Genomic DNA, 23,729 nt, shown 5'->3' on the forward strand with positions numbered 1-23,729 from the left:
GTCACATAACCAAAACACAAGATAAACAAACTTAGATAAGACAACACAAGCATTAAAAATCAAGATATGTCTTAGTATTCGGCCATTTTTATAAGAATAAACATGTTTCTAGTGATGTATTCAAATATTTAGGCGTTTCTGCTTTACTTCTTTCACAAGTATTTTGATGTATTGCTTGTAGTTGAATGTTTGCTTTCATATTTTTGTTATACAAAACAGGATTTAGCATGAATCATTTCTTTGCACATCAATTTTTTTTTACAAGAAGAATGACCTTAAACTATTAGAATTTAATTACACCACAATTCATCAATCAAAGAGCAGAAAGGCAAAATAGAAAAACAAAATGCTGATCTAATGCCAGGTCCTTGAATGTACGTCTTTAATTGAATTACTGTTTGCTATTCCAAATAAAGTTTAAATTCATAGCAGCTGTGAATACTGAACTGACTCCTGATTAATGACCACCACCATCAAAGCCCTGACCCTCTTCAGGCACACATGAAGAGGTATACAGGGTTCCCAACCATCACATTTTCCACTCTATCCTGGGGAGGATTTTCATTTGGATTGGAATTTCAATATTTAAATTTACATTTAAAGCCCTGGAAATCAAAATGGTAAATTTCCTTGATATTTTCATGGTTTCTACTCTCATAGAATATTTTACCACTTTCTTCTTTATACTTTCAGCCTTGTGTGCACTAACCTTTTTTTTTTAATCTAAAAAAGTATTCCATCCTCAGACCAAAAACTCTGCATCCATTAGTTCACTAAACACATGACTGTGTTAAAGTGGGCATGAAACAGGAGTTGCAATAGTCTTTTCTTCCCTATTGTGATTTATATCCCAGTGAAACGGCTTCTGGAGCAAAAACGTAGGGCTGGACTTGATTGTGTCCTTTGGGAACTGATTGGATGGTTGTGGTTTGCTATTGCTGTGATGTCATGTGAGTGACAGGTTGTCCCGCCCTCAAGCCAGTAAACACATCATCAGAGAAGTCACTGCAATAGTAAGGGGAAGTTATTTTGATTAAAGATAATGAGGGCACATGAATAAAAAAAATAATAATGATGTGCATGGATAAATCATTTCTCAAAAATACTGCACTATTCCATTAAAAACAAAAAGTCAATTTTGATTTTATGGTGACTAACATCCAAGGTAAGCAGGTGCTCATAGCCTTGTGTTGCTCATCATCAGGTGAATTATCACAGCCAGTTTCCCCTCCAGCGGCTGAATAATCACTTCTGCTCAGCTATAGCACCATGACAACATCAGCTATTAAAGAAACAGCAAATCTATCTTCTAGATTTCAGCTTTATATCATCATTCTGTGAGATTGAAACTAAAAGATTTAGAGGAAGATCAACAAGACATTCCTCATAAATCAAACATGCTTTACATCCAATGACATTATGGCTTAAATGGTGTGATTGAGTGAGTGGTTTTGAATTGGACAGATCAATCTTTGTTGGTTTGAGCAAAACTGAAACAGTAGATTATCTACTTGAAATGTAATCAATCATTTATTCCAAGTTTTACATAAATTATAAGTATGTTACACAGACGTGTAAATTCTGAGTCTATTGTCATATATTTGAAAGGTTTTCAGGGACACAGACAGAACCGCAAAAACAATGGAGAAAGATAAAGCAATCAAAACAGCTTACAGAACCACACAACCTGAACACATTTTACCACAGAAACTTTAAATATAAAGACAAAAGCGTTTGCACATACAGCACAGGACAAAAAAATCCATGACTGAGTGAATCACACAGATATGATTCATACAAAGAGTAAACAATTATCACTTTTAATACAATACTGTCCAGAATCCGTATTTAATACTGACGAAAAGCAACTCAAAATAGTTGTAAAAGGGTTAATATTATAGAAATCACAAAATAACCAAACAAAAGTTTAACAAATAGTCTTTTTTTATTTTCAAATTCCCTGCCTCAAATATATAAACTTGATTCTCTAACCAAGGCTCTGTATGTACAGGGTTGAACATCTTTGAATTGGATACGTCTTTTAAGAGATTGAGGTATACTGTCAAGAAATTCAATCCGACATCAAGTTACTTTTCAGCAAGTTTCTTTAGCATTGTAGAATCACCGATTACCACAGCATCACTGCTACCACTTGAGAACAAAAGAAAGCTGGTGGAAATCTGCAAACCTCAGGAAGACAGGAAAACTCACGTTCAGCTAATCCTTCACTACATAAGACATGCCTGCATATTCCTGGATAAAATGGAACCTCCAAGTGCTTAAAATTGGTCACTTTTTACTAAATGGATACTTTATAATTACAAATTTGGATGGTTTGTAATGCTGACTTTATTATATAGTTGGCAGGGACACTTGAATGATTGACATCTTGTGGCAAAATTCTGTTGCACTTTTGATTTTCAAACATGGAGAAAAACTCTCTTTATGGTTATCAATATTTCATCAGATCAATTTTGATACACATGCAAGACCTAAAGGCAATTGCGAAAGAACAGTATTGTACAAAATAATAATTACAGTATTACCAAAAATGCACTTTCAATAGCACCTTAAGTGTTTGGGTGTTTACAACAAGAGCACACCACTGTGGTTGTCTTTCTCTGAGCAGCACCTGGAGGAGGATCCGTAAAGGATACAGGGGAAATTAGTAGGAACAGGATTGGGAATACATTGGATAGGGGTTGGGGAAGGATTGAGATCAAGAGTGAATGGTACTGGGATTAAGGTTGGAATGGGACAAAAAAAAAAAAAAAAAGGTTTAAGATTTAAATTGGAGAAAAAAAATGAGTTTGGAAATAGGAAAAGAATCCTACAGGCTCTAGGCTGGGTAGAGCAGTGAGATGATAAAGGAGAGGGTCCTCCTCCTTCTCCTGAAAGTGCGCCATTGTCCACCAGGTAGTTCATGTCCTCTCTCTCGGTTTTATTCCAATTGCAGGTTTTCAGTCACATGACTGGGATCCCACCAGGGCGATGAATATTCCATTTCAGATTACACAGTGCGGGTGCTGGTGTGTGTGTTTGTGGCGCAAGGAGGGGGCGGGTCGGGGGTCTCTTGGCTGGCCACACTCCTTGACCTCTGCCATAAAGTTGGAGGGGGGTGTCCTTTAGCCGATGAAGCAGACAGGGCCTACCTCAAAGCCAAACCTTTGACTGGATTCCCCAAAGTCATTCAACATGACATCGATGATGGGCACCTGGTCGATGCGAGGAGTGTTAATTTCCATCACAGACTTAGAATATCCCTGCTTCAGCTGAAACAGAAAGAGATGAATTGTATGTTATTACTGCAAACTGTTTTAAGCAGCATTATACAACCAGTTGCGGAGCCAGGGGGGTGTACGAGGTGGCGCTGGACATCCCTGACATCTGATTGGCCACACCAAAGTTGAATTCTCGTCCGGCGTGGCCTATTTGGAGTCGGTTTAATGTTTACCATCGGGATTAGGTTTCCTGAACAACTTTTATGAAAGTCACTGAGCAAGTTAACATTATCTTTTTAGGGGGGTAATGTGAAATAAACATTTGGAGCACTGCCACATTAAAGAACTCGTGGTTATCACTTCTACAACTAATCAGCAATCATAGGTTTCATTCATGCTTTTAAATGCCAGGTCAAGGTTAAACACTAATTTTCTTTCATGGTCTATGGAGTGCCTGAAGTAGCCTTGGCCACCCCATGTATAAAACTCCAGTTCCACCACTCTATACAACAGTTCTGTCAGGACCACCATCGTCAAAGATGATTGACAATTAGCATACACTTTGCATTGGCGGTATGTTGGTTCTGTAAACAGAACAGAACCAACATAAATGTATTGCAGACATAATCAATGTTCAATAATTGAATGTACAACATAATTCAAGAAAAAATAGTCTTATTCAAAGAGGAATATCAGAGGGCCAAGTCCTGACTGGACGAGAAGAGAGCTGCTGATAATATTGAATGGGCCTTATACAGTATATAGGGATGCTGTGAGAGGCGTTCTATTCCTATAGGTAGACGTGGATCAGCTGATGCGAGCTTGACTGACGTGACCTGCCAGAACTAACGCTACGCTTCATTTAGATCTGATCCTCTAATTTGATATACAGTCCTACAGCATTGATATGTTTCACAGTTTGTACCACTCCACTTCAGTGTTGTTATAGTTAAATAAACCTAAAATTATAAAAAAATAATTTTCTCTAATTGAAATAAAGCTGAAATATAATAAAATATTAACATTAGATGAAAAAAACTAAATAGAAATATATATAAAAAATAAATAAATTAAAAGAAATGACAATAGCATATAAAATTACTTAAAATAAAATGAACACTAAAAATATAAATAAGGTCATTCAAAGTATTAATAAATACTATATTAACATATACTCTAAATAATACTAAAATACCACTGCTCTACTTTTACAACATGTTATATTGCTTAACTGACATAGTATCGGTACCATATTGGTTACTAACTAATATTAGAGATTTTTTTCATTTATTGGTATCAGCCTGTAGACCTTATGCACCAGAGAAACAAGCCATTTACCATTTACCATTACTATGGCATCGCTGTCGAAAAGTAATTAGCTGGTGAAATGGATTTACTTATTGTAGAGTTTACGAAAGTTATCATGAGCATTGTAATATTTGGATCGGATGTCACAACAAGTGGCCAGTAGACCGGGAATATTTTAAAATGAGTGGTTCATTCATAAATCTGTAAGATCTTACCTTAATGCTGTGGAAATACAAACCGGAAGACAAGAGCGCAGCGCTGAAAAGGGGCGGTGCTATATACGGTCTATATTGGATAGTTTAATTGTACATCCTCTATTTTTACATAAAGATTACCTTTGCCATCATCTAAAGTACTTTAATTTTTTTTATTTAATACAACTTTTTAAAGTATACTAACAAATCTCAAAATTAATATACATTTTTCATACTGTACATTAGTATGTTGTGATGCCAAAATTCACTTTTAGCATTTAAAGGGACTGACTTTAGGTAATTTATTAGTTAATTAGTAAATTTGTTCATTTTCTTTCCGATAATACAGATTTTAATACCTGCCATTTTTTTTACTATAAATTTTAAATAATTATTGGTTTATCGTATCATCCAAAATTGTTCAGCATGACCAGCAAAGAGATCAACAGCAGTCTTACCGAGCAGCCATCTGAAAGAGCCTTGATGAAGGGGTTGTTGTCATAGGACATTTCCTCATCATTAGAGCCCAGGAAGCGCAGCGCCTTGTCATAGTTGTCAGCCTTGGCGTCATACCAGGCCACAGACTGATGGCATATGTATGTGAAGTTCTGCCGAGCAGAAGAGCTGAGCAACTTGAGGAACGTCATCTGGACTGAGTTTATCGAGCCCTCCTCAACATCCACATAAGACAGCTGAGACACAGGGAACACAGGGATCAAACATCTGATGAAGGAGAACTTTCAATTTTGGATTAAGTATTGTAGGGATGAAAATCGATGAACTTTGTCTGGTTCTAGATCCAATAAACAATTACTTTAGTACTTTTTAGAAAGCAACTTTCAATAATTAGTTCTAATATAAAAATTTGAATATAGCAAAATTCAATTTTTGATTTTATTCTAGTGCAACAAAACGTGTGTTTCAGTAAGTTAATAATTGTTCAAACTGGTTTAGTAAGCGAGCCAAACTAACAACATGAACTTGAAACTGTCTTTCATTTGCTAATCAAATCTATGTGAAGTTGCCATTCGGTTTGCATTGGGAGAAGAATGCAGATGTTAACAGAACTATGATATAAGAAGATAATTCATTTCCAGAATAAAACAAAAACAAAAACTGAAACGTTCTGAATAAAAAAAACAGTTCTTGATTCCCAACCCTGAACTACTGTCACCCTTCAAGCAATAGAGACATTCACAACCAAATTGCTGAGCTTTGATTCAAAGTTTATGAAATTTATAATGGAAGAGAAAAATGGGCACTTACGATTTTTCCACGCTTGAATTCACTGAACCAAGATCCTGGGGACTCCTTTGGCCAGTTTGATATTCTAACCTGGAATAAATGGAAACTGTGATCAAATAATTCACCAAGATAATACAGTTCTTTATTTTTGATTTATATTACTACCAATCATGAGATTTAGCAGAGATGAGTTCCTCTCACCCCTGAGGATTTCTTATCAGGGAAAATGCAAGTTTCTCCTCCTGCAGTGAAGTTACAGTACACTTTAAAGGCGTCTCCTATGCATCCCATATTTGGATCGATCCAGTAATGTCCTAAAGTCAAAAACATGTATGTTAAAATGAAAAAAAAAAATAATAATTGCCCCAATTAAAGGGAGAAGATATTCTTTATCTTTGATTATTAAGCCTAGTTTACTTCAAACAGACTTAACTGACTCTTGTTTATGTCATACAATCAAAAAAAGTTGATAATTCTGCCTTATCTTTGCTAAAGAAACCGCATAACTTTCTCTAACCATCAGGGAAGTCTGGTTGGCTGAGCTGCAGGTCTTTGCAGGTTCTGGCAGGGTTATCCTCGGTTCCCAGTGGGAACTTCATGCGTTCAATGTCCTGCTTGAGGTTGTTGAGGGATCCAAACACATCCTCCATTCCCTCCATACCATAATCTATCATTCCCGCTGCTTCATCATCCTGCATGTCGGGTGACCTCCTCGATTTTTTATTTGTCTGGATGGGGAGGGGCTGGATGATGTCACCAGCTGGGCCCTAGCGATAGATATTCAAAATAAATAACTGACAATTCTGTAGGGTCGGCTTCAATCCCACTGGAGACATATGGATGTCAATTTGATTTTCAGCAGAGCTCAAAATGCAATACAATATTTTTCTTACCGGAGGACCTGGTGGTCCAATCAAGCCAGGCTCTCCCTTCTGGCCAGCTGTACCCTTGGGAAACAAAAACACGGTTAACTTACACTGGAAAAAATGACCATGTGTAATGGAAAGGTTCAGCACTTACAGTTGATCCTTTGGATCCCTTTTGTCCTTGAGTGCCCTGAAGATAGAGACAACAAATAAATCAATTAAGCAAATGTTAAGGTAGCCAAATGTACAAACAAAACAATTTTTTTTTACCATGTTTACATGTACAATGCAAAAATGCATTAACCTGGTTGTTGGATTTCAAGAATCTTAATCTGGTTTTGGCAAAGACAGCTGGTATGTCTGTTTTAATTAGAATTTTGTCATGTGCAGCATGTTTTTTTTTTTATGAATGTAAAAACATTCATATAATCTAAAAAGAGTAACTGAAATAATTCATAAAAATATTAAATTACTAACCAAAATAACTAAAATGCAGTGGTATGAATGGAAAAAGTGCGTGAGCATGCCAAATGAGAATAGCTTGCTGATAACATGTATTGATGAGGATTATTCCTCTATACTCCTAATAGCTGTGGAATAAAGGTTTGACTAGAAAATGGGCCTTAATCAGAAAATTCTACACACACAAATATGGTCAATGTCAGTGCTAGAAAAAAACAACTGCTTACAGGAATACCAGGAGGACCCGGAGGACCGAGTGGACCAGGAGTACCAACGGGACCCTGAAGTCAATAAAGCAATTAAACATTTTCAGGGCAAAATCAAGACATCTTTTTAATGAACATAAATCATTGTAAAGATACACTTCTAAATGTTTATTCTTAAATAACAGCATCTATCTAGCAGACAAAAGCACATTCGGACCCTGAACTAACTCAGGTGTATTAAAAGAGCAGTAACTCACAGAGTCCCCCTTGCCTCCACCGAGCCCCTGAGGTCCTTGCAGTCCTCTGTCACCCTTCTCTCCTGACTCACCAGGAGGACCGATCAGACCAATCAGACCTGGATGACCCTGGATGAGTAAAAGGAAACTTTAATACCAAGTGGTGGGTTTTAATACTGGAGTAAACCATACATAGGCCTACACTACAGTATATTTCGCAGATGCTTTTCACATAAAACATACAGACATTTTCTGTGATAAATCGCATCCCATAGATGCGTTTGATTGATCGCAAGTTGTATTTAACCCAGAATTATTTGGCAGAGGAAAACTGCCAATCAATCAGTCAATCGATACAAACCTCAGATTGAAGGCTGAAATGGCTAAATAAAGGCAAAATAAAGCACTGTTGGCTACCACAGTCAGTGTGTACAATATAAATCATATTTAATGCACAGAGAATCTGCTCAAATGCTTTAGTTTATATTCAACACCTGATATTTACAGCCACAGCGACTGTACTTGGCTCTCCACAATATAAATACAGAAAACACTCATCTCAGCGTGTCTCCTCTCATAAAACAGATTTAAAGAGATACAGTATGCTGCATTGATTATGTATTGCAGGCAGAGTAACAGTTTAATCATTGTCTGACACTGTATTTAATCTACAGCACTGAGAGCATGTTTATGCCTTGTCATTGTGTGAAATAGAGATGGCAGTAGGGCCAGTTGCTCTCGCCTCTTAAACTTTCAACTGGGCTCAGCATTATTGTAAATATACATGGTTTTGTTTAGCAGAGGAAACATTTTTTAATCCTGTAGAACCTCTTTGGAGATGTTTATGGCACCAATGGAAATATATGAATTACTATCCAAAAGTTTGGGGTAAAAACAGTAAAACTGTGAAATATTGTTAAGAAATAAAAAATGTAAACTATTTTTCTATTTAAACATACTTTTATTTTTACTTTTAGTTTAATGATGCTGAAAATGCAGCTTTGCCATCACATAATTAAAATAAATTACTCCAGTCTTCAGTGTTACATGATCATTCCGAAAATAGTCTAATCTAATATGCTTATTTGCTGCTCAAGAAATATTTATTATTATTATAATTTTTCAAGATTCTCTGATGAATAGTAACAGTAGTAACAGTTAAATAGATTTCTTTTGTAACATTATAAATGTCTGTTATTTTTGATCAGTTTAATGCATCCTTGCTAAATAAAAGTATTCATTTCTTTAGAAAAAGCATACCCCCCAAAATTTGAACAGTTTTGTATAGATTTATTAAAATATAAAATGAATATAATAAATACAAAATAACAAAAACAACAGATATTACTGGGCTTTTTATTATTATCATTATTTTTTACTTTTTTTACTTAAATTATCTATTGGCATGTACCATTTGCAGTAGTCTTGTTTTAGTGCTTTAAAAATACTAGTTAAAACATACCTTCTCACCCTTTGTACCAGGGTCACCTTTCAAGCCAGGAAGACCAGGAGGACCCTAGAATTGGTCAAGACACACAAATATGTCCTATTTAAGTCTGCATTCATTAGTCTGAGTAAACAACATAATGGTGTCTGATTGTATCTTCTTACCAATGGTCCAGGAGGACCGTCCTGGCCAGCAGCTCCAGGAAGTCCTTGCTCACCCTGAAAGAGTAGACAGAAACTCTCAGCCCATTAATACACCCAAATAAGCAAAAATGAATGCACGGCACACATGCTCAAACTTACTGACAAGACAAGGAGAGTGATTCAACTTGAAAAGCTTAATGATTCAAATTAAGAGATTCTTGTGTACTGCTCTAATGTAATTATGCAGACAATTTGGACTATATGAGATATCAGTTTCCAAATGCATACCACAGGTCCAGGGATGCCACGTAAGCCCTCAGCTCCAGACTTTCCAGGAGGCCCCTGGGGGCCCACAGGCCCAGTTTTGCCCACTGGTCCCTCAGCACCGGCCTCACCCTGTGTGACGAAAATAGAATTAAGGAACAATGTACTGATCAAAAAAAAAAGAGCAGATACTTAGTAAACTGATAAATAATTGGACATAAAAAAATGTTTAATTTGATAAAAATTATATGTATATTGTGACAATTGTATAATGTGCAAAAATATTTAAGGACCTTCTATAAATCTAATGTTTTTTTAGCCATTAAAATTATCTTTTCAACGTATTCCTTTCTTTTTCTTAAATGGCAACTGTGATATCCAAGTAAACGTGGGTAATGTGATAAGATGAATAATACCATTGGATCAACAAATCATTTTAAAGAACTAAAGCTTTTAGAAGAAAAGAAACAAATATATAGATTTCCTGTCACTTCCTGTGATTGAACCTGTAGTATAAGCTTAATTTGCCCTGGCATCCAATTAGGCTTTCTTGTGCTCAGATCTTTCAGTGAGGATTTTAAAAGTCAGGACCACTCAGTGTTGTGAGAGATTGGATTCAACAGACAAAAGCAAGGACAAATAACAAATCAAAGCATTCATGAGGACAAATGATTTACGCTGCAATACAAATGGCAATCATGTTGTTTGGCTGTTCAGGTGCTTTTCTAAATAATGGAATCTGTCTTACCTTTGCACCCTTCTCTCCTTGCCTGCCTTCTGTACCACCTGGGCCAGCAGGACCCTTGAGGAGAGAAACACAAAACTCAAAACACAACCTTCCATTCAGAGCTAGTAACAATAAAAAAGGTGCTGCATCCAAATGTACCATGACAACATTTCCTCCATTTTATCCCCATGACAGAAAATCTATTTTTTGAAGCCCTTGTTCACCGATATCTCACAAAAAACAAAACATGCTCCGGAAACCACACGTTTTATACCTTTTACATCCGTAATGACGTCTATGAGGTTTAGCTATTGCTAATATGCTACCATTGGGTAATGGAGTAACATAGTTTGAGATAAACTCTCTAAAAAAACAAGTCTTATTTTCATACACAGTATTGATTCAAGTAAATTGTTTTAAAGATGGTTTGATATTTTTACCTGAAAATAAGACCAAAATTCTGTTTGAGACAATTCATTTTGGAGCGAAGATGTTAGCAATAGCAATGGCTAATGGCCTGGGCAGGATTCAAGATATTAAGCTATTAATATCCCCACATTTGTGAACACTATTAAGTAGATTATTCAGATAAGGTGATCAACTAGTGAAAGACTTAATGATGTTATTGGTTTCTCAGCTTAAAACATAGTGCAGCGCAACACCCAAAATATCCATGATATGTGTGTGCATTTAGATTCAAGACACAGAAGGCCGAGATCTGCTGAATGAATCAGCTTCCTTCGCAGACCTATTTAAGTTGTAAGCAAGACAGGTAAAAACGGAAACCCCTGCATTTTTATTGCTTTTAGCTCATGTCTCTGTTGATACATTTATGCAACAATAAAGCTCACTGTAGAAAACAAGTTAAGAGTCAATGACTGAAAACTATAAGTTTACTGTGGTAAATACATCAGATCATAAAAGACAGTGTTAGAGCTAAAAGTGTAATCTATTCTAAGCCAAATCTTGAGGATGGCGCCAGAGCTGACAATGACATCTCCATTTCCTTTCGGCTATCACATTGCCGTCACAGAGCTGTCATTCAAACCACTTTGGTCAATATTCTATAATAGAAGTGTCTACATGTCAGCCTCAGCTCAACTGCTCTTGAGCAATGCAAACTGATGTGAGGAGACCAGTTTTTTTTTCACACACAGGTTTTATGCTACACTGGAATTTTCCCAGGCACAGCGTGTGTTCTTTACTCACTTGGGAACAATTTACTGAGGGAAGACCCAGTAAAATCCTGACTGTGCTCCTTTTTTAAAGATTTATTGTTTGTGTAGTTCAGATCTGTTAAAAATAAATGTGCCCCATAAAATATAGGCCTCTCTTAGCATGAATTTACAAGGGAAGCTCATAAACATATTTGAAAACGTTTGTCTCAGCAGATTACAAAAGGAACAAAGGGGTAATACAAAGGTACATTTTTACATTTTCTCAATGAAAAGTGGTGCTTGCACATGCAAAACCAATGCTGTTTTGAGTGTTTTAGTACATTTATATGTGGTTGCAAGGGTGTTGTCAAAAGATCCCATCGTCTGGTACCTGTTACACATCAAGACTCAACATTTACAGTGGGAGCTGTTTAAATCTCTTACACCAAGTCTGAGCTATTGTAATAATAATACAACCAAATCAGTGTTGGGGAGTAGCTATCTACAAATAGTGACACTACGAGTTTAAATAATTTTTTCAGTGGCTTGACAGTCTCAACAAACTTTTAAAATAGTGTTGTGTGTTTAGTAGCAAGCTATTTTTTCAACCAAGTAGCAGTGTAGCGACACGAAATGCTATATCACTACACTCTAAAAAATGCAGGGTTGTTTTAACCCAAATTTGGGTCAAATATGGACAAACCCAACCGTTGGATTAAAAATGAAATAAAAAAAATCAACCCAACGGCTGGGTTTGTCCACATTTGACCCAAATTTGGGTTGAAACAACCCAGCATTGTTTAGAGTGTATGTTTAGAATATGAACTGAGATGCACGTCTAGCAAATTATTCACTCTTTTGAGTCAGTTCTTTTTTAATAAATGCATCAAACGGTACGAAGAGCGAGCCAAATTGGTTGGAGACTCGGTCTGAGTAATTCAGCCTTTTTACTCAAGTACTGAATCATTTTGCGGGGTAAAAATAGCGCTAGATTAAGTTTACCTACAATTCACTTAGAACAATCCTGGAATATACACTCACCTAAAGGATTATTCGGAACACCATACTAATACTGTGTTTGACCCCCTTTCGCCTTCAGAACTGCCTTAATTCTACGTGGCATTGATTCAACAAGGTGCTGAAAGCATTCTTTAAAAATGTTGGCCCATATTGATAGGATAGCATCTTGCAGTTGATGGAGATTTGTGGGATGCACATCCAGGGCACGAAGCTCCTGTTCCACCACATCCCAAAGATGCTCTATTGGGTTGAGATCTGGTGACTGTGGGGGCCATTTTAGTACAGTGAACTCATTGTCATGTTCAAGAAACCAATTTGAAATGATTCGAGCTTTGTGACATGGTGCATTATCCTGCTGGAAGTAGCCATCAGAGGATGGGTACATGGTGGTCATAAAGGGATGGACATGGTCAGAAACAATGCTCAGGTAGGCCATGGCATTTAAACGATGCCCAATTGGCACTAAGGGGCCTAAAGTGTGCCAAGAAAACATCCCCCACACCATTACACCACCACCAGCAGCCTGCACAGTGGTAACAAGGCATGATGGATCCATGTTCTCATTCTGTTTACGCCAAATTCTGACTTGACCATCTGAATGTCTCAACAGAAATCGAGACTCATCAGACCAGGCAACATTTTTCCAGTCTTCAACTGTCCAATTTTGGTGAGCTGGTGCAAATTGTAGCCTCTTTTTCCTATTTGTAGTGGAGATGAGTGGTACCTGGTGGGGTCTTCGGCTGTTGTAGCCCATCCGCCTCAAGGTTGTGCATGTTGTGGCTTTACAAATGCTTTGCTGCATACCTCTGTTGTTACGAGTGGTTATTTCAGTCAAAGTTGCTCTTCTATCAGCTTGAATCAGTCGGCCCATTCTCCTCTGACCTCTAGCATCAACAAGGCATTTTCGCCCACAGGACTGCCGCATACTGGATGTTTTTCCCTTTTCACACCATTCTTTGTAAACCCTAGAAATGGTTGTGCGTGAAAATCCCAGTAGCTGAGCAGATTGTGAAATACTCAGACCGGCCCGTCTGGCACCAACAACCATGCCACGCTCAAAATTGCTTAAATCACCTTTCTTTCCCATTCTGACATTCAGTTTGGAGTTCAGGAGATTGTCTTGACCAGGACCACACCCCTAAATGCATTGAAGCAACTGCCATGTGATTGGTTGATTAGATAATTGCATTAATGAGAAATTGAACAGTTGTTCCTAATAATCCTTTAGGTGAGTGTACACTATGGTTTACAAGTGGTGAAGAAGATCTTTCACATTAACAGTGAATGTACAGCTTGTGATTAACATACTGCAGGTAAAGACGCTGCACAAACACACCACGTTTTAGGAAATGTACCACGGTAAGCGTATTCTTTTGTTTTTTACGCATGTAAAGTTGCATTCATTACTATAGCAACATTAGGGCCCATGCACATTTTCTTTCAGAATCATCATTAGTCCATAACATATTCCTGATTCATGGTACAACATAAAATAAAATATCTGGTATGTTAACCAATCGCCCAACACTTGTCAGACAAGAGCTGTACCCCTGTAGGCAAAATACAATAAAATAATACCTCACCACCAGATACATCACTATTTTTCTCATTTTAGATAAGATTTGAGAATGTGGATGGATTTTGCTTTTATGTTCTTCTGAGTATGTGGGAAATTGTGTTTTTTATCATCTCCATAATGAGGATCAGAGAGAAATATCCTGTACAGTGCACAATGGTCTGATTATGCTTTTTTTTTTTTTTTTGCAACTTCTCTTCATATTATTTTAACAAATGTACATTACATATACTTTACTTTAAATATACATAGTTATTTGTAACCTGATAACTGTAATCAAATAACTATATAAAATATAAATATCTCTATAAAATAATGTCCCTTTAAGTAGCTTAAAAGTACTTTTTCTTAGTAGCTTGTAATGCAGCTAACTACTTTTTAAGAATGGTAGCTTGTCTGTAGTTAAACTACTTTAGTTTTAAAGCAACAAGCTAGTCATAATTTACAGTTTTAAAGTAACTTCCCCAACACAGAACCAAACGCCTGGTAAGGTACTCACTCGCTTTCCAGGGGGTCCTGGAGGACCAGCTTCACCAGATGGACCAGGTGGACCCTGTGGTGTAAAATTCAATACATTAACTAGAAATTTTTATTATGTTTGAACATAAAATATGATTTTCATTGAGAGTCGAGCATCACTCACAGGCTGACCGGCCTCTCCATCATCTCCTTTGTCTCCAGGAAGGCCATCCAGTCCCTATGTGAAACAGGACATTACATCACAACATTGCCCTAATATTTCATTTCCATCAAATATCATATTATTTGTACACATAAATATTTGTATCCCAACATTTGCTTCTTAAGTGTATCGGACATGCATATAGCCTGAATATCGAGCCTGTAACTAATGACTATTCTGACGATCTGTTGATTCTTTTTTTTATTGATATTCCACATATTGCGCAAGGATTTTCTTTCAACAATGTGCAACGAAGCCTATATGCTAAAGACTTTGAAACAAAATGGTTTAAAATATTAACATGCTTAAGTGGAAACCTAGACGCATCAAACTATATGACCTTTTTATTTTAATAAAGTGCTTTGTAAAACTCACGTTGCACACGCTTCCCTTGCTCGCTCTGTTGCCTCCACCATGTTTAAATGCATTATTTCTCACAGAAACTGAATTGTTATTTTACAACCACAAAGTGACAAAGGTCATTTGTGCACAGTGCAAACAGCCAGTTAATCGATAATGAAAACTGTTGTCAACCACTTTGATTATTGATTTGAATGCCTCCATATTACACTTACACCAACTCCAGGCTCACCAGGGGGACCTGGATCTCCAGGGAAGCCAATAGGACCCTAAAAGGGAAAAAAATGGGATCAATCATTCAATCATCATACAGTATTATTTCAATTTAACAGATGAAGGGAGTCTTCTGGGATGTCGTAGACAGAGACTTACTGGGTTTCCTTTGGGACCGTCATCTCCAGGGGGTCCTCTTGCACCGGCAGGTCCTGCAGCTCCAGGAGGGCCGGCTTCTCCTTTCTCTCCAAGCTCACCTTTGGGTCCCTAAGAAAGGACACAACGATTTTCAACCATCTATGATGATTATGCTAAAAAAATATCAATGTAGTTCAAAGCTGGCACTATGCTGTTTTCAAAGCCAAGAAGAGGTAGAATAACTGTAAAGTGTTTGTTGGCTAATGTGATGGGAATGTTTTATGTAATGGAAGACTATAGACCCGACCTCGGGGTGAGGGTGTAATACTCAGAGTTAGTATTAATGATCTTGTGTGTTGGACCAGGGCGGTGAGAGTGTATAGATGCTAAAGACTTGGTGCTCACGTGTGGTTTGAGGAAGTGAAAGTAGCCTTTTGACGGGATGCCGTCACAACACTTTGGGAGGGAAATTACCTCGAAGTATTGGACTGTATTGTAAGGATTCAGGAAGGGAATTACCTCAGCATACTGTAGTATATTATTTTATTATATTGACAGCTGGAGGTTGTTTGAATTGTCTGTGGAGAAGTCGTCAGATTTGTAGGTTGTATCCATATTGAGAATTTTGTTTTATCCAAAGCGACTTGTGGAACACAGCAGCAAGCGATTCATCGTGAAGAGGCAAATAAACACAAAAAGTGCTCCAAATACAAAGTTTCAGACATTGCTTAGAGTAGAATAAGGTAGAATTGTGAGGGATTAAAGGAAAGTGAAAGCATAGAATTGTTTTTTTTATGATGAAGTTCTCATGGAAGAGATGCGTTTTCAGCTGTCTTTTGAATGTTGTCAGGAATTCTGCATTCTGGATGAAGGCAGGGAAATCATTCCACCAGTAAGGAACAGTGAACAAAGATGTCCTGGAGAGTTATTTTGTGCCTCTCTGTGATGGTACACGAGCCGTCGCTCATTTACAGATCGTAGGCTTCTGGTAGGGGTGTAGACTAGAGCGAGTGGAAGCAGGAAGGCGCTGAGCCTGTGGTAGATCTCTAAGCAAGCGTCAATGCCTTGAACTTGATGCGAGCAGCAAGTGGTAGCCAGTGCAGAGAGATGAAGAGAGGTGTGACGTGGGCTCTTTTGGGATCACTGAAGACAAGACATGCTGCAGCGTTCAGAATTGACTTGAATCTCTGAATATGAATTGAAGTCGCCAACTGGATGAATTGCAATTCAGATTTGAATTTAAGGAAGTAGAATTAAACTGAACTGAAATATATATTACTGCAACCAGTATATTAATAATAAGTGTAAAAAAGGCTGTCAAAACTTACTTTGAATGTTGCCTTAAACTTATGTTCCAAAAAGAAAGTAATAATAAGATAAACTGTCCTCTTTAGTCTCAAAAAGCACTTCGACCAACAAACAAACATCATCATTTAAGATGCTGATTTCACATCAGCAGGCGGCAGACAAAATAATGTCCCTAGGTGAAAAAGGATGATGATAACAGCAACCATCTGGAATGTAAGTGATGTTCAACACAGCATATACGAGTGTATACGTGTCTGTGAATATTGAAGTCTGTGAAGTCTACAGCAGAGTAAAATGTAGTCATTTCAAAAGACTGTAGCAGCCTTAAACTGCCTGTGCAAATTATACTATAACGATCATTAGCTGAATGTGTTCGTTTTGAAAACAAAAGGATTTGTGTAGTTATGTTCCCTGAATGTCAATAGAATAGCCTTCTAGGCTAGCCTAATCTAATAGATTACATGCAGGTCGGATTTATCAGGTAAAAACCCAGAAAATTATGCTCCACAACTCTAAAATACAAAAATATACTTACTCCTGGACCAGACTCCCCTGGTGGTCCTGGATTACCTGCCTCACCGGTCTCACCCTGAGGGGAATAGATAAAGGGAAACAATAAATGTGACATCTGGGAACATTCAACATAATAACTACAAAAAATAAGTATGCATATTCATGTTTTGAAGAGATTTATTCAAGAAAAACCCACCTTTTCACCATTTCCACCCATTGAGCCGATACCTCCAGGAGGGCCAGGAGCACCCTGTCAAACAAATAACAACTGATTCAAATCTCTCCGGCCACGTTCACACAGCAGCAGAATACGGTACTCAGTCCTGTATTTGAGTCCTTAATATAGTTACGCTCACTCACAACAGCATTCTAAAACTGAACTCACAATCGTACATTTTCAGCACTCACCAACACATTCTCAGAAAACCCAAGCTGTGTGAACGGAACTGGACAACTAGTTGTCGTCATGTCATACAGTGCGAGAGAGCCGCTCTGCACTGCACAAACACGTGTCTACCGTTCGTGGCGGGTTTTCGGGAGTGGTAACTTACTGCAACTTAGATATGAGCTGTATGTCATCTTAAGGTTTTAGATCCAGTCACTCTTCTCCACAATGCTCTGCTCTTCCAGATATCAAAGCTGCTGTCAGTTAATAAAGATTTGACGGATGAACTTGCAGTTTGATAGATTGACTCTTATCGTATCAAAAGTGATAAGACTTTTCAGTTTTATGGACATCGCCATCTTTGATTTTGGTTTCTGGTAAGAGAATTGGGACTTGACTCCTGTTGCATGTTCATATAGACAGTATTCGCGACGCTACTGCAAGTTGCTGTTTGAACGGGACATTTCGAGACTCACACCAGTACATAAATGAGGTTGTCAATCCAAAAAAAAATAAAAAATGACAGAGTGAATATATAGCCTCTGATTCACTTTCTATACAAATATATTACAGTTAAACTCACATCTGCTCCACTAGAACCTTGAGGACCTCTGGGACCAGGAGGACCAGGTGGACCCTGTAAAAGAAACAGCCTTTGTCAAACAGATCAAGACATTAAACAGGTCAGAATGATTCACAAACTTTTGGTTTGAATCTGCCCATTATAAGATACATTACAAGAATCAGCACATCCAAATGACTTTCTTTGTGGATCAGCAGCACTAGCACTAATACTTTAAATGTGCAGTCACATTAGTGACATTTCGGTAAAATTTTGCAGGCAAAAATGGTTGATTCTCCACAGTCAATAGTGTAGCAATGCATTAAGCACAGCTCACACAGAAGTCATAATCAAACCAAGGAACTCTCTATTGGTCAACATGGTGAATTTGCGTGACAAACTTGAGCATAAGCATGAGCATGAGTGAAATCTGTGCAGGGAACTTTTGCCGCGCTCACGTGAAAGTCCCAATCATGTAGATTCCTATTGAAATGACTGGATTTTATCCACAGAATTTTGACGGGCAACGGTAAATGTGACCGCACCTTAACATAAAATACTAATTATTTATCACTTGCTGTTTTTATAACATCATTAAGTTAAATATAGATTCACAAACTTTTTTTGTAATTGTATTTTAATGAAAAAGAATGTATGATTACATACCTACCTAAGACTAATTATGACAAAATTATGTTTTGCCAACTACAAACTCAAACTCACCATTGAGCCAACGTCTCCATTCTCTCCTTTCTCACCTGGTGGTCCTGGCAAACCCTAGAAAAAAACAAGTTTTGCATATTAATCGGGCACAATTCCAGGTTATATAATCCCAGTTAGAGTTCACTTATTACAATTTCTAAAATGCTAAAAGGTTCAGCAACAAGAGAGGATATGCTGATATGTTTCCTCTTCCCTCATGAACAAAAATAATTTAGAATAACAATCAGTCTCACAGTGTTGAATATTAATAATATACATTTACAGCTTTGAGCCATTAGGTAAACACTATTAATCAAACAACATTTTTTTGGTAATTAGCAGTAGAAGGAACCTCATGGCAATTAGTGCATTTGCATGTGGGTGCCTGTGAATGTGTCACACCCTGTGTCACTTTGAAAATATGAACACAAAAAGAGGCAAATCTGGGCAAGCAGTTCATTTTGCAATATAATTGTGCTTGACTAAAGAGGTTTGAATGATATTCAGATCATTATCACCCAACAATACAAACAGGCGTCTCTTCATTGTTAATAGTTAACATCTGCAATTAGAAGGATATTCTGGCTCATTGTATTTGGCAGACATGCTCTTTGGTACCAGCGGACGCATATCTTACTGCTTATTGTTTGGATAATTGTTGTGTTGCTATAAAAGGACAGAAGTGTAATTTCACAGTCATTTTGAGGCAGACAATTTTCCCAAATGCCAAAACAGCTAATAAGTATTATTTGCAGTTTCAGTTTTGAAAAGATAATTAAATGTCTCCATTCTAATAAAGCCCAATTTCTCCCCATTAGCAAGTTATTCGAAACTTCAGAGAAAACAAATTAAGATGGTTAATTGCTTCGGATCAAAAATAATTATTGCGGAGCATCAGTGAGATGCACTAACAAGGAGACGCAGGGCACAAACAATTAGCACAGCTGGGATGAATCACTATTACCTTTGATTATTAGTAAGTTGGTTTGACTGACTGTATAATATTGCTGTGTTGAGTAACAGCCTCTGTTGTCATTTGAAATTCACCCCATTATTCCCAAAAAGGTGAAGTGTGTCATTTTTTCGATGTTATAAAACTTTGTCATATCTCAATACATAGAGACAGCTACACTACTGTTCAAATGTTTGGGGTCTGTAGGATTTTTAAATGTTTTTTTATCAAAGCTGCGTTTATTTGACTCAAACAAATATGTGGGGGTGGGGGGATTGAGTAAACATTTGACAAAAGTAAAAAGTAAAAGAAAAAAGGTGACAAAATGTAAAAGTTTTAATATATTTTACAATGTAATTTATTCCTGTGATGGCAAACTGCTCAAAAGCTGCTTTTATTATTACATGTTGAAATCAATTGTCGTGCTTAAAGGGATAGTTCACTTTGAAATTACATTTTGGTATGTTTTAGCTTACCTCAAGGGCATCCAAGATGTAGGTGTCTTTTTTTCCGCAGTAGTTTCAATTTTGATATTTTTAGGTCAAACTGTTCTTGTCTGTCAGTCGTATAATGCAGGTCTATGGTCACTGTCTCAAAGAGCATGCACAGAGTCCAAATTAAAACAATTCCCCATCGTCCAAATTAAACAATTCCCCATCGTAAGTACACATTGATGGCCTAAGACACGAAACGAGCGGTTTGTGTGAAAAAACGAACAGTATTTATATTGTTTTTACCTCTTATACACAGCCACGTCCAAGTGATCTGAGGGCGCGCACGCATCCTGGTGTGTAAACACTAGATGTCGCCTTAAAGGCATTCGTTCAAATGAACTGCCGTAGACAAGGCGACATCTAGTGTATATATATCTATGCACCAGTCTGCGTACACGTCACACACCAGGATGCGCGCGCGCCCTCAGATCACTTGGACGTGGCTGTGTATAAGAGGTAAAAACGATATAAATACTGTTCGTTTTCTCACACAAACCGCTCGTTTCGTGTCTTAGGGCTTAGGCCATCAATGTGTACTTACGATGGGGAATTGTTTAATTTGGACGATGGGGAATTGTTTTAATTTGGACTCTGTGCATGCTCTTTGAGACAGTGACCATAGACCTGCATTATACGACTGACAGACAAGAACGGTTTGACCTAAAAATATCAAAATTAATTTACCTTCACTTTTGATCAGTTTAAAGAATCTTTGCTGAATAAAAGTAATAATTACTTTAAAAAAATCTTATTGACCCCAGACTTTTGAATGGTAGTGTATTAGTAAAAGTGTAAACCCTGATTATTACAATATTTCTGTTTCAATATTTGCAACAATGGCTCAGTCACTTGGAATGGGATCCATTTTTTCAAAAAATCTGTTTGTTTTTTTGCTATTCCAATTTGTGGCACAAAAACTACACATCACCTTCAAAACATCAAGTAAACTGAAAGTGATGGAAGCAATCAGCCATGTTTAGAGCAAAGTAATTGAATCCAGATTTTAAAAAATGGCTATTGCTCTCCTTGCTCAAATATCCTGCCTCACAGTCTTAGATGATATTTAATATTCAAGCTGTGTGTATATTAAACAATATGAATGCAGCAGATCCATAATAGGTGTGTTTAGATTAATGTAAAGATGAAAACTGTACCTGGAGTCCGACGGGACCGGGAAGACCTGGGAAACCACGGGCCCCCTCATCTCCCTTCTGCCCAAACATACCCTGCTGACCTCTGGGTCCGGGCTCGCCGTCACTTCCCTACATGAGAAAAACAGTCAGACAAATGATAACACACTGACAGTTAACATCTGAAACTGATACAAACTCTGAACTTGATGGTGGAGAAGTGTAGTGCAACTCTCTGTACAAGTAAAATCAAATTTCTGACTCAAGAATGTCTTTCAAACTCTACTGTACGGCGCAGACAAGCATGAAAATTAGATCTACCCCCTGAGACATCAAAAGTCAAGCTTGAAAAGATGTGCCATTCAGAGTAACGCCCAGAGGAATTATGAAGGGTGAGAATGTGCTGCCCTCATTTCTGACGCCGCTTGCTCTACAGGGTCAGTGGAAGGGGAAGTTATTATGAGGTTAGATGACTGAATGGCAAGTCACTGCAGGATATGATGGTGTATTTGTTTAGGAGACTATTGAGGAAATGCAATATTGATTAAATATTTTGTAAAACAAAATTTATATATAATTATAATTATCAATGGTTGTATTTAACATGTCAATTAAACACGTTAATTTAATAAACTATACATCTTTAAAAAAATTACTCAAAATGCACTAATTGTATATTAAATGTTTTAATCACAATAATGTTTTTACATTTTTTCATTTGGGGGCTTTTTATTTAATTGATTGATACAAGTGAAGGACAAAAAAGAGGGGAAACCAGGCACTCCCTCCTTAAATGTTTCTTATGATAAATAAAAATGAATAATAATAATAATAATAATAATAATAATATTAGAGAACAGAAATAAAATTACAACACTGATATTTATGGCTGTCATAATTTCTCTGCTTTCAAATGTTAAACCATAGAGCTTTTATTTTGGAAACCACAGGAAGACTTTAAAGCTTGTGTTTTGTTGACAACAGATTTATAATTCTCATTACAAATCTAAGATGGTTGGCATGTTGCAGACATGAAGTTCTTGTGGAGCAGCATTTACAGCAAAATGAGTTGCTCTAAGAAACTGAAAACATTTGATCGTGAGCTCCTTGTGTGTATAAAAGAAAACAGTGCTGCGTTTCACTCTGAAACATGCAGCGAATCTGAATACATACAGTACTTGTATAATTAAATAGCAGACTTTAGATTTTGATAAATCGCACTGACTGTCAAGTAAAGCCATATCGTATACTCGCCAATACCATTTTTCTTTTCTTGCATTTGGCGCTTGTCAAATGTTCATTCTGGACTCAGGGCTGAAATGCCAAGGGTGTCCCACACGGAACCACTAGCTATTGAAGTGCTGTCATTTTGCAATTTGTGTATTGTTTAAGGCCATTTTGCATTTCACTTGAGACAACAGAATTCGTGTGGAAATCACATACCTGCATATAATTAATTTGATTAATTTTTGTAAAGTTCTAACAAAAACTTATGCACAGAAAGAATCCTTGTTTGGTCAAATATTGCTCATATTTAAGTGACTAAGATCTTTAGCACCCCTAACCTCATCTAAAAGATTTACCATCTCATTCATTTCCGAATTTGTAAGATCCTATTCAGTAAAGCAGAATAGTTTCCAAGAATGTTCTTCACATAACTGCACAGAATAGGTGTAATTATCAGCTTTTATAGAGCTAATGTATCAAGGAAATGGAGAGGCCCAGCTGGGAGTGTTCAGCTTGAGTCATAAACTTTAAACATTCAACTGTGTGCCACCTGGCCCTGACTACTTACTCACACTGCTACTTTATCAACTCAGCAGGCTGCCTGACAGAGGCAAAACTGAGCAAATGTGAGTAGTTAGTCATTTAACAGACACTTTTATTCAAAGCAACTTAAAAGTGTACTTAATACAAGGGAAATCTCCCTGGAGTAATGTGGACCAGGGTTAAACAATCAGGATGGTCCAATGTGAGAATATTTTGTCCAACTGTCACCATCCCTATAAGGCCAATTGTTACAGTGTTTCAAGTGTTTTAATGACTTGCACACACAAAACATTGGATTAAACGAATCACCCTTTGCCAGATTTAAACCTTGACACTTATATAAGTGATACTTGATATATATCTATGTATTTTTATTAAGTTAGGCTACTTTATATGTGTGAAATCCCAGCAGTAACAAAGATCATTTGAAGAGTAATGGAGAAAAGAG

General features: G+C 37.1%; 1 protein-coding gene across 1 annotated transcript in view; it reads right to left on the reverse strand.

The window, feature by feature from the left end:
- Positions 1 to 1,511: 1,511 nt before the first annotated feature.
- Positions 1,512 to 23,729, reverse strand: part of col11a1b (collagen, type XI, alpha 1b) — a 92,187-nt gene continuing 69,969 nt past the window's right edge. Inside the window, exons 46-67 of the mRNA XM_081375290.1 lie at positions 21,536 to 21,643; positions 18,957 to 19,010; positions 18,255 to 18,308; positions 17,483 to 17,536; positions 17,309 to 17,362; positions 15,487 to 15,594; positions 15,330 to 15,383; positions 14,716 to 14,769; positions 14,572 to 14,625; positions 10,341 to 10,394; positions 9,617 to 9,724; positions 9,350 to 9,403; positions 9,201 to 9,254; positions 7,760 to 7,867; positions 7,524 to 7,577; positions 6,989 to 7,024; positions 6,862 to 6,915; positions 6,486 to 6,735; positions 6,170 to 6,282; positions 5,990 to 6,058; positions 5,182 to 5,415; positions 1,512 to 3,272 (exon numbers count right to left, since the gene is read on the reverse strand). Of these exons, the coding sequence (XP_081231416.1) occupies positions 3,126 to 3,272; positions 5,182 to 5,415; positions 5,990 to 6,058; positions 6,170 to 6,282; positions 6,486 to 6,735; positions 6,862 to 6,915; positions 6,989 to 7,024; positions 7,524 to 7,577; positions 7,760 to 7,867; positions 9,201 to 9,254; positions 9,350 to 9,403; positions 9,617 to 9,724; positions 10,341 to 10,394; positions 14,572 to 14,625; positions 14,716 to 14,769; positions 15,330 to 15,383; positions 15,487 to 15,594; positions 17,309 to 17,362; positions 17,483 to 17,536; positions 18,255 to 18,308; positions 18,957 to 19,010; positions 21,536 to 21,643 (1,929 nt within the window). The 3' untranslated portion in view covers positions 1,512 to 3,125. The remainder of the gene's footprint in view (positions 3,273 to 5,181; positions 5,416 to 5,989; positions 6,059 to 6,169; positions 6,283 to 6,485; positions 6,736 to 6,861; positions 6,916 to 6,988; positions 7,025 to 7,523; positions 7,578 to 7,759; positions 7,868 to 9,200; positions 9,255 to 9,349; positions 9,404 to 9,616; positions 9,725 to 10,340; positions 10,395 to 14,571; positions 14,626 to 14,715; positions 14,770 to 15,329; positions 15,384 to 15,486; positions 15,595 to 17,308; positions 17,363 to 17,482; positions 17,537 to 18,254; positions 18,309 to 18,956; positions 19,011 to 21,535; positions 21,644 to 23,729) is intronic.

Source organism: Scardinius erythrophthalmus (assembly GCF_964197995.2).
Source record: "Scardinius erythrophthalmus genome assembly, chromosome: 9".
Lineage (NCBI taxonomy): Eukaryota > Metazoa > Chordata > Actinopteri > Cypriniformes > Leuciscidae > Scardinius > Scardinius erythrophthalmus.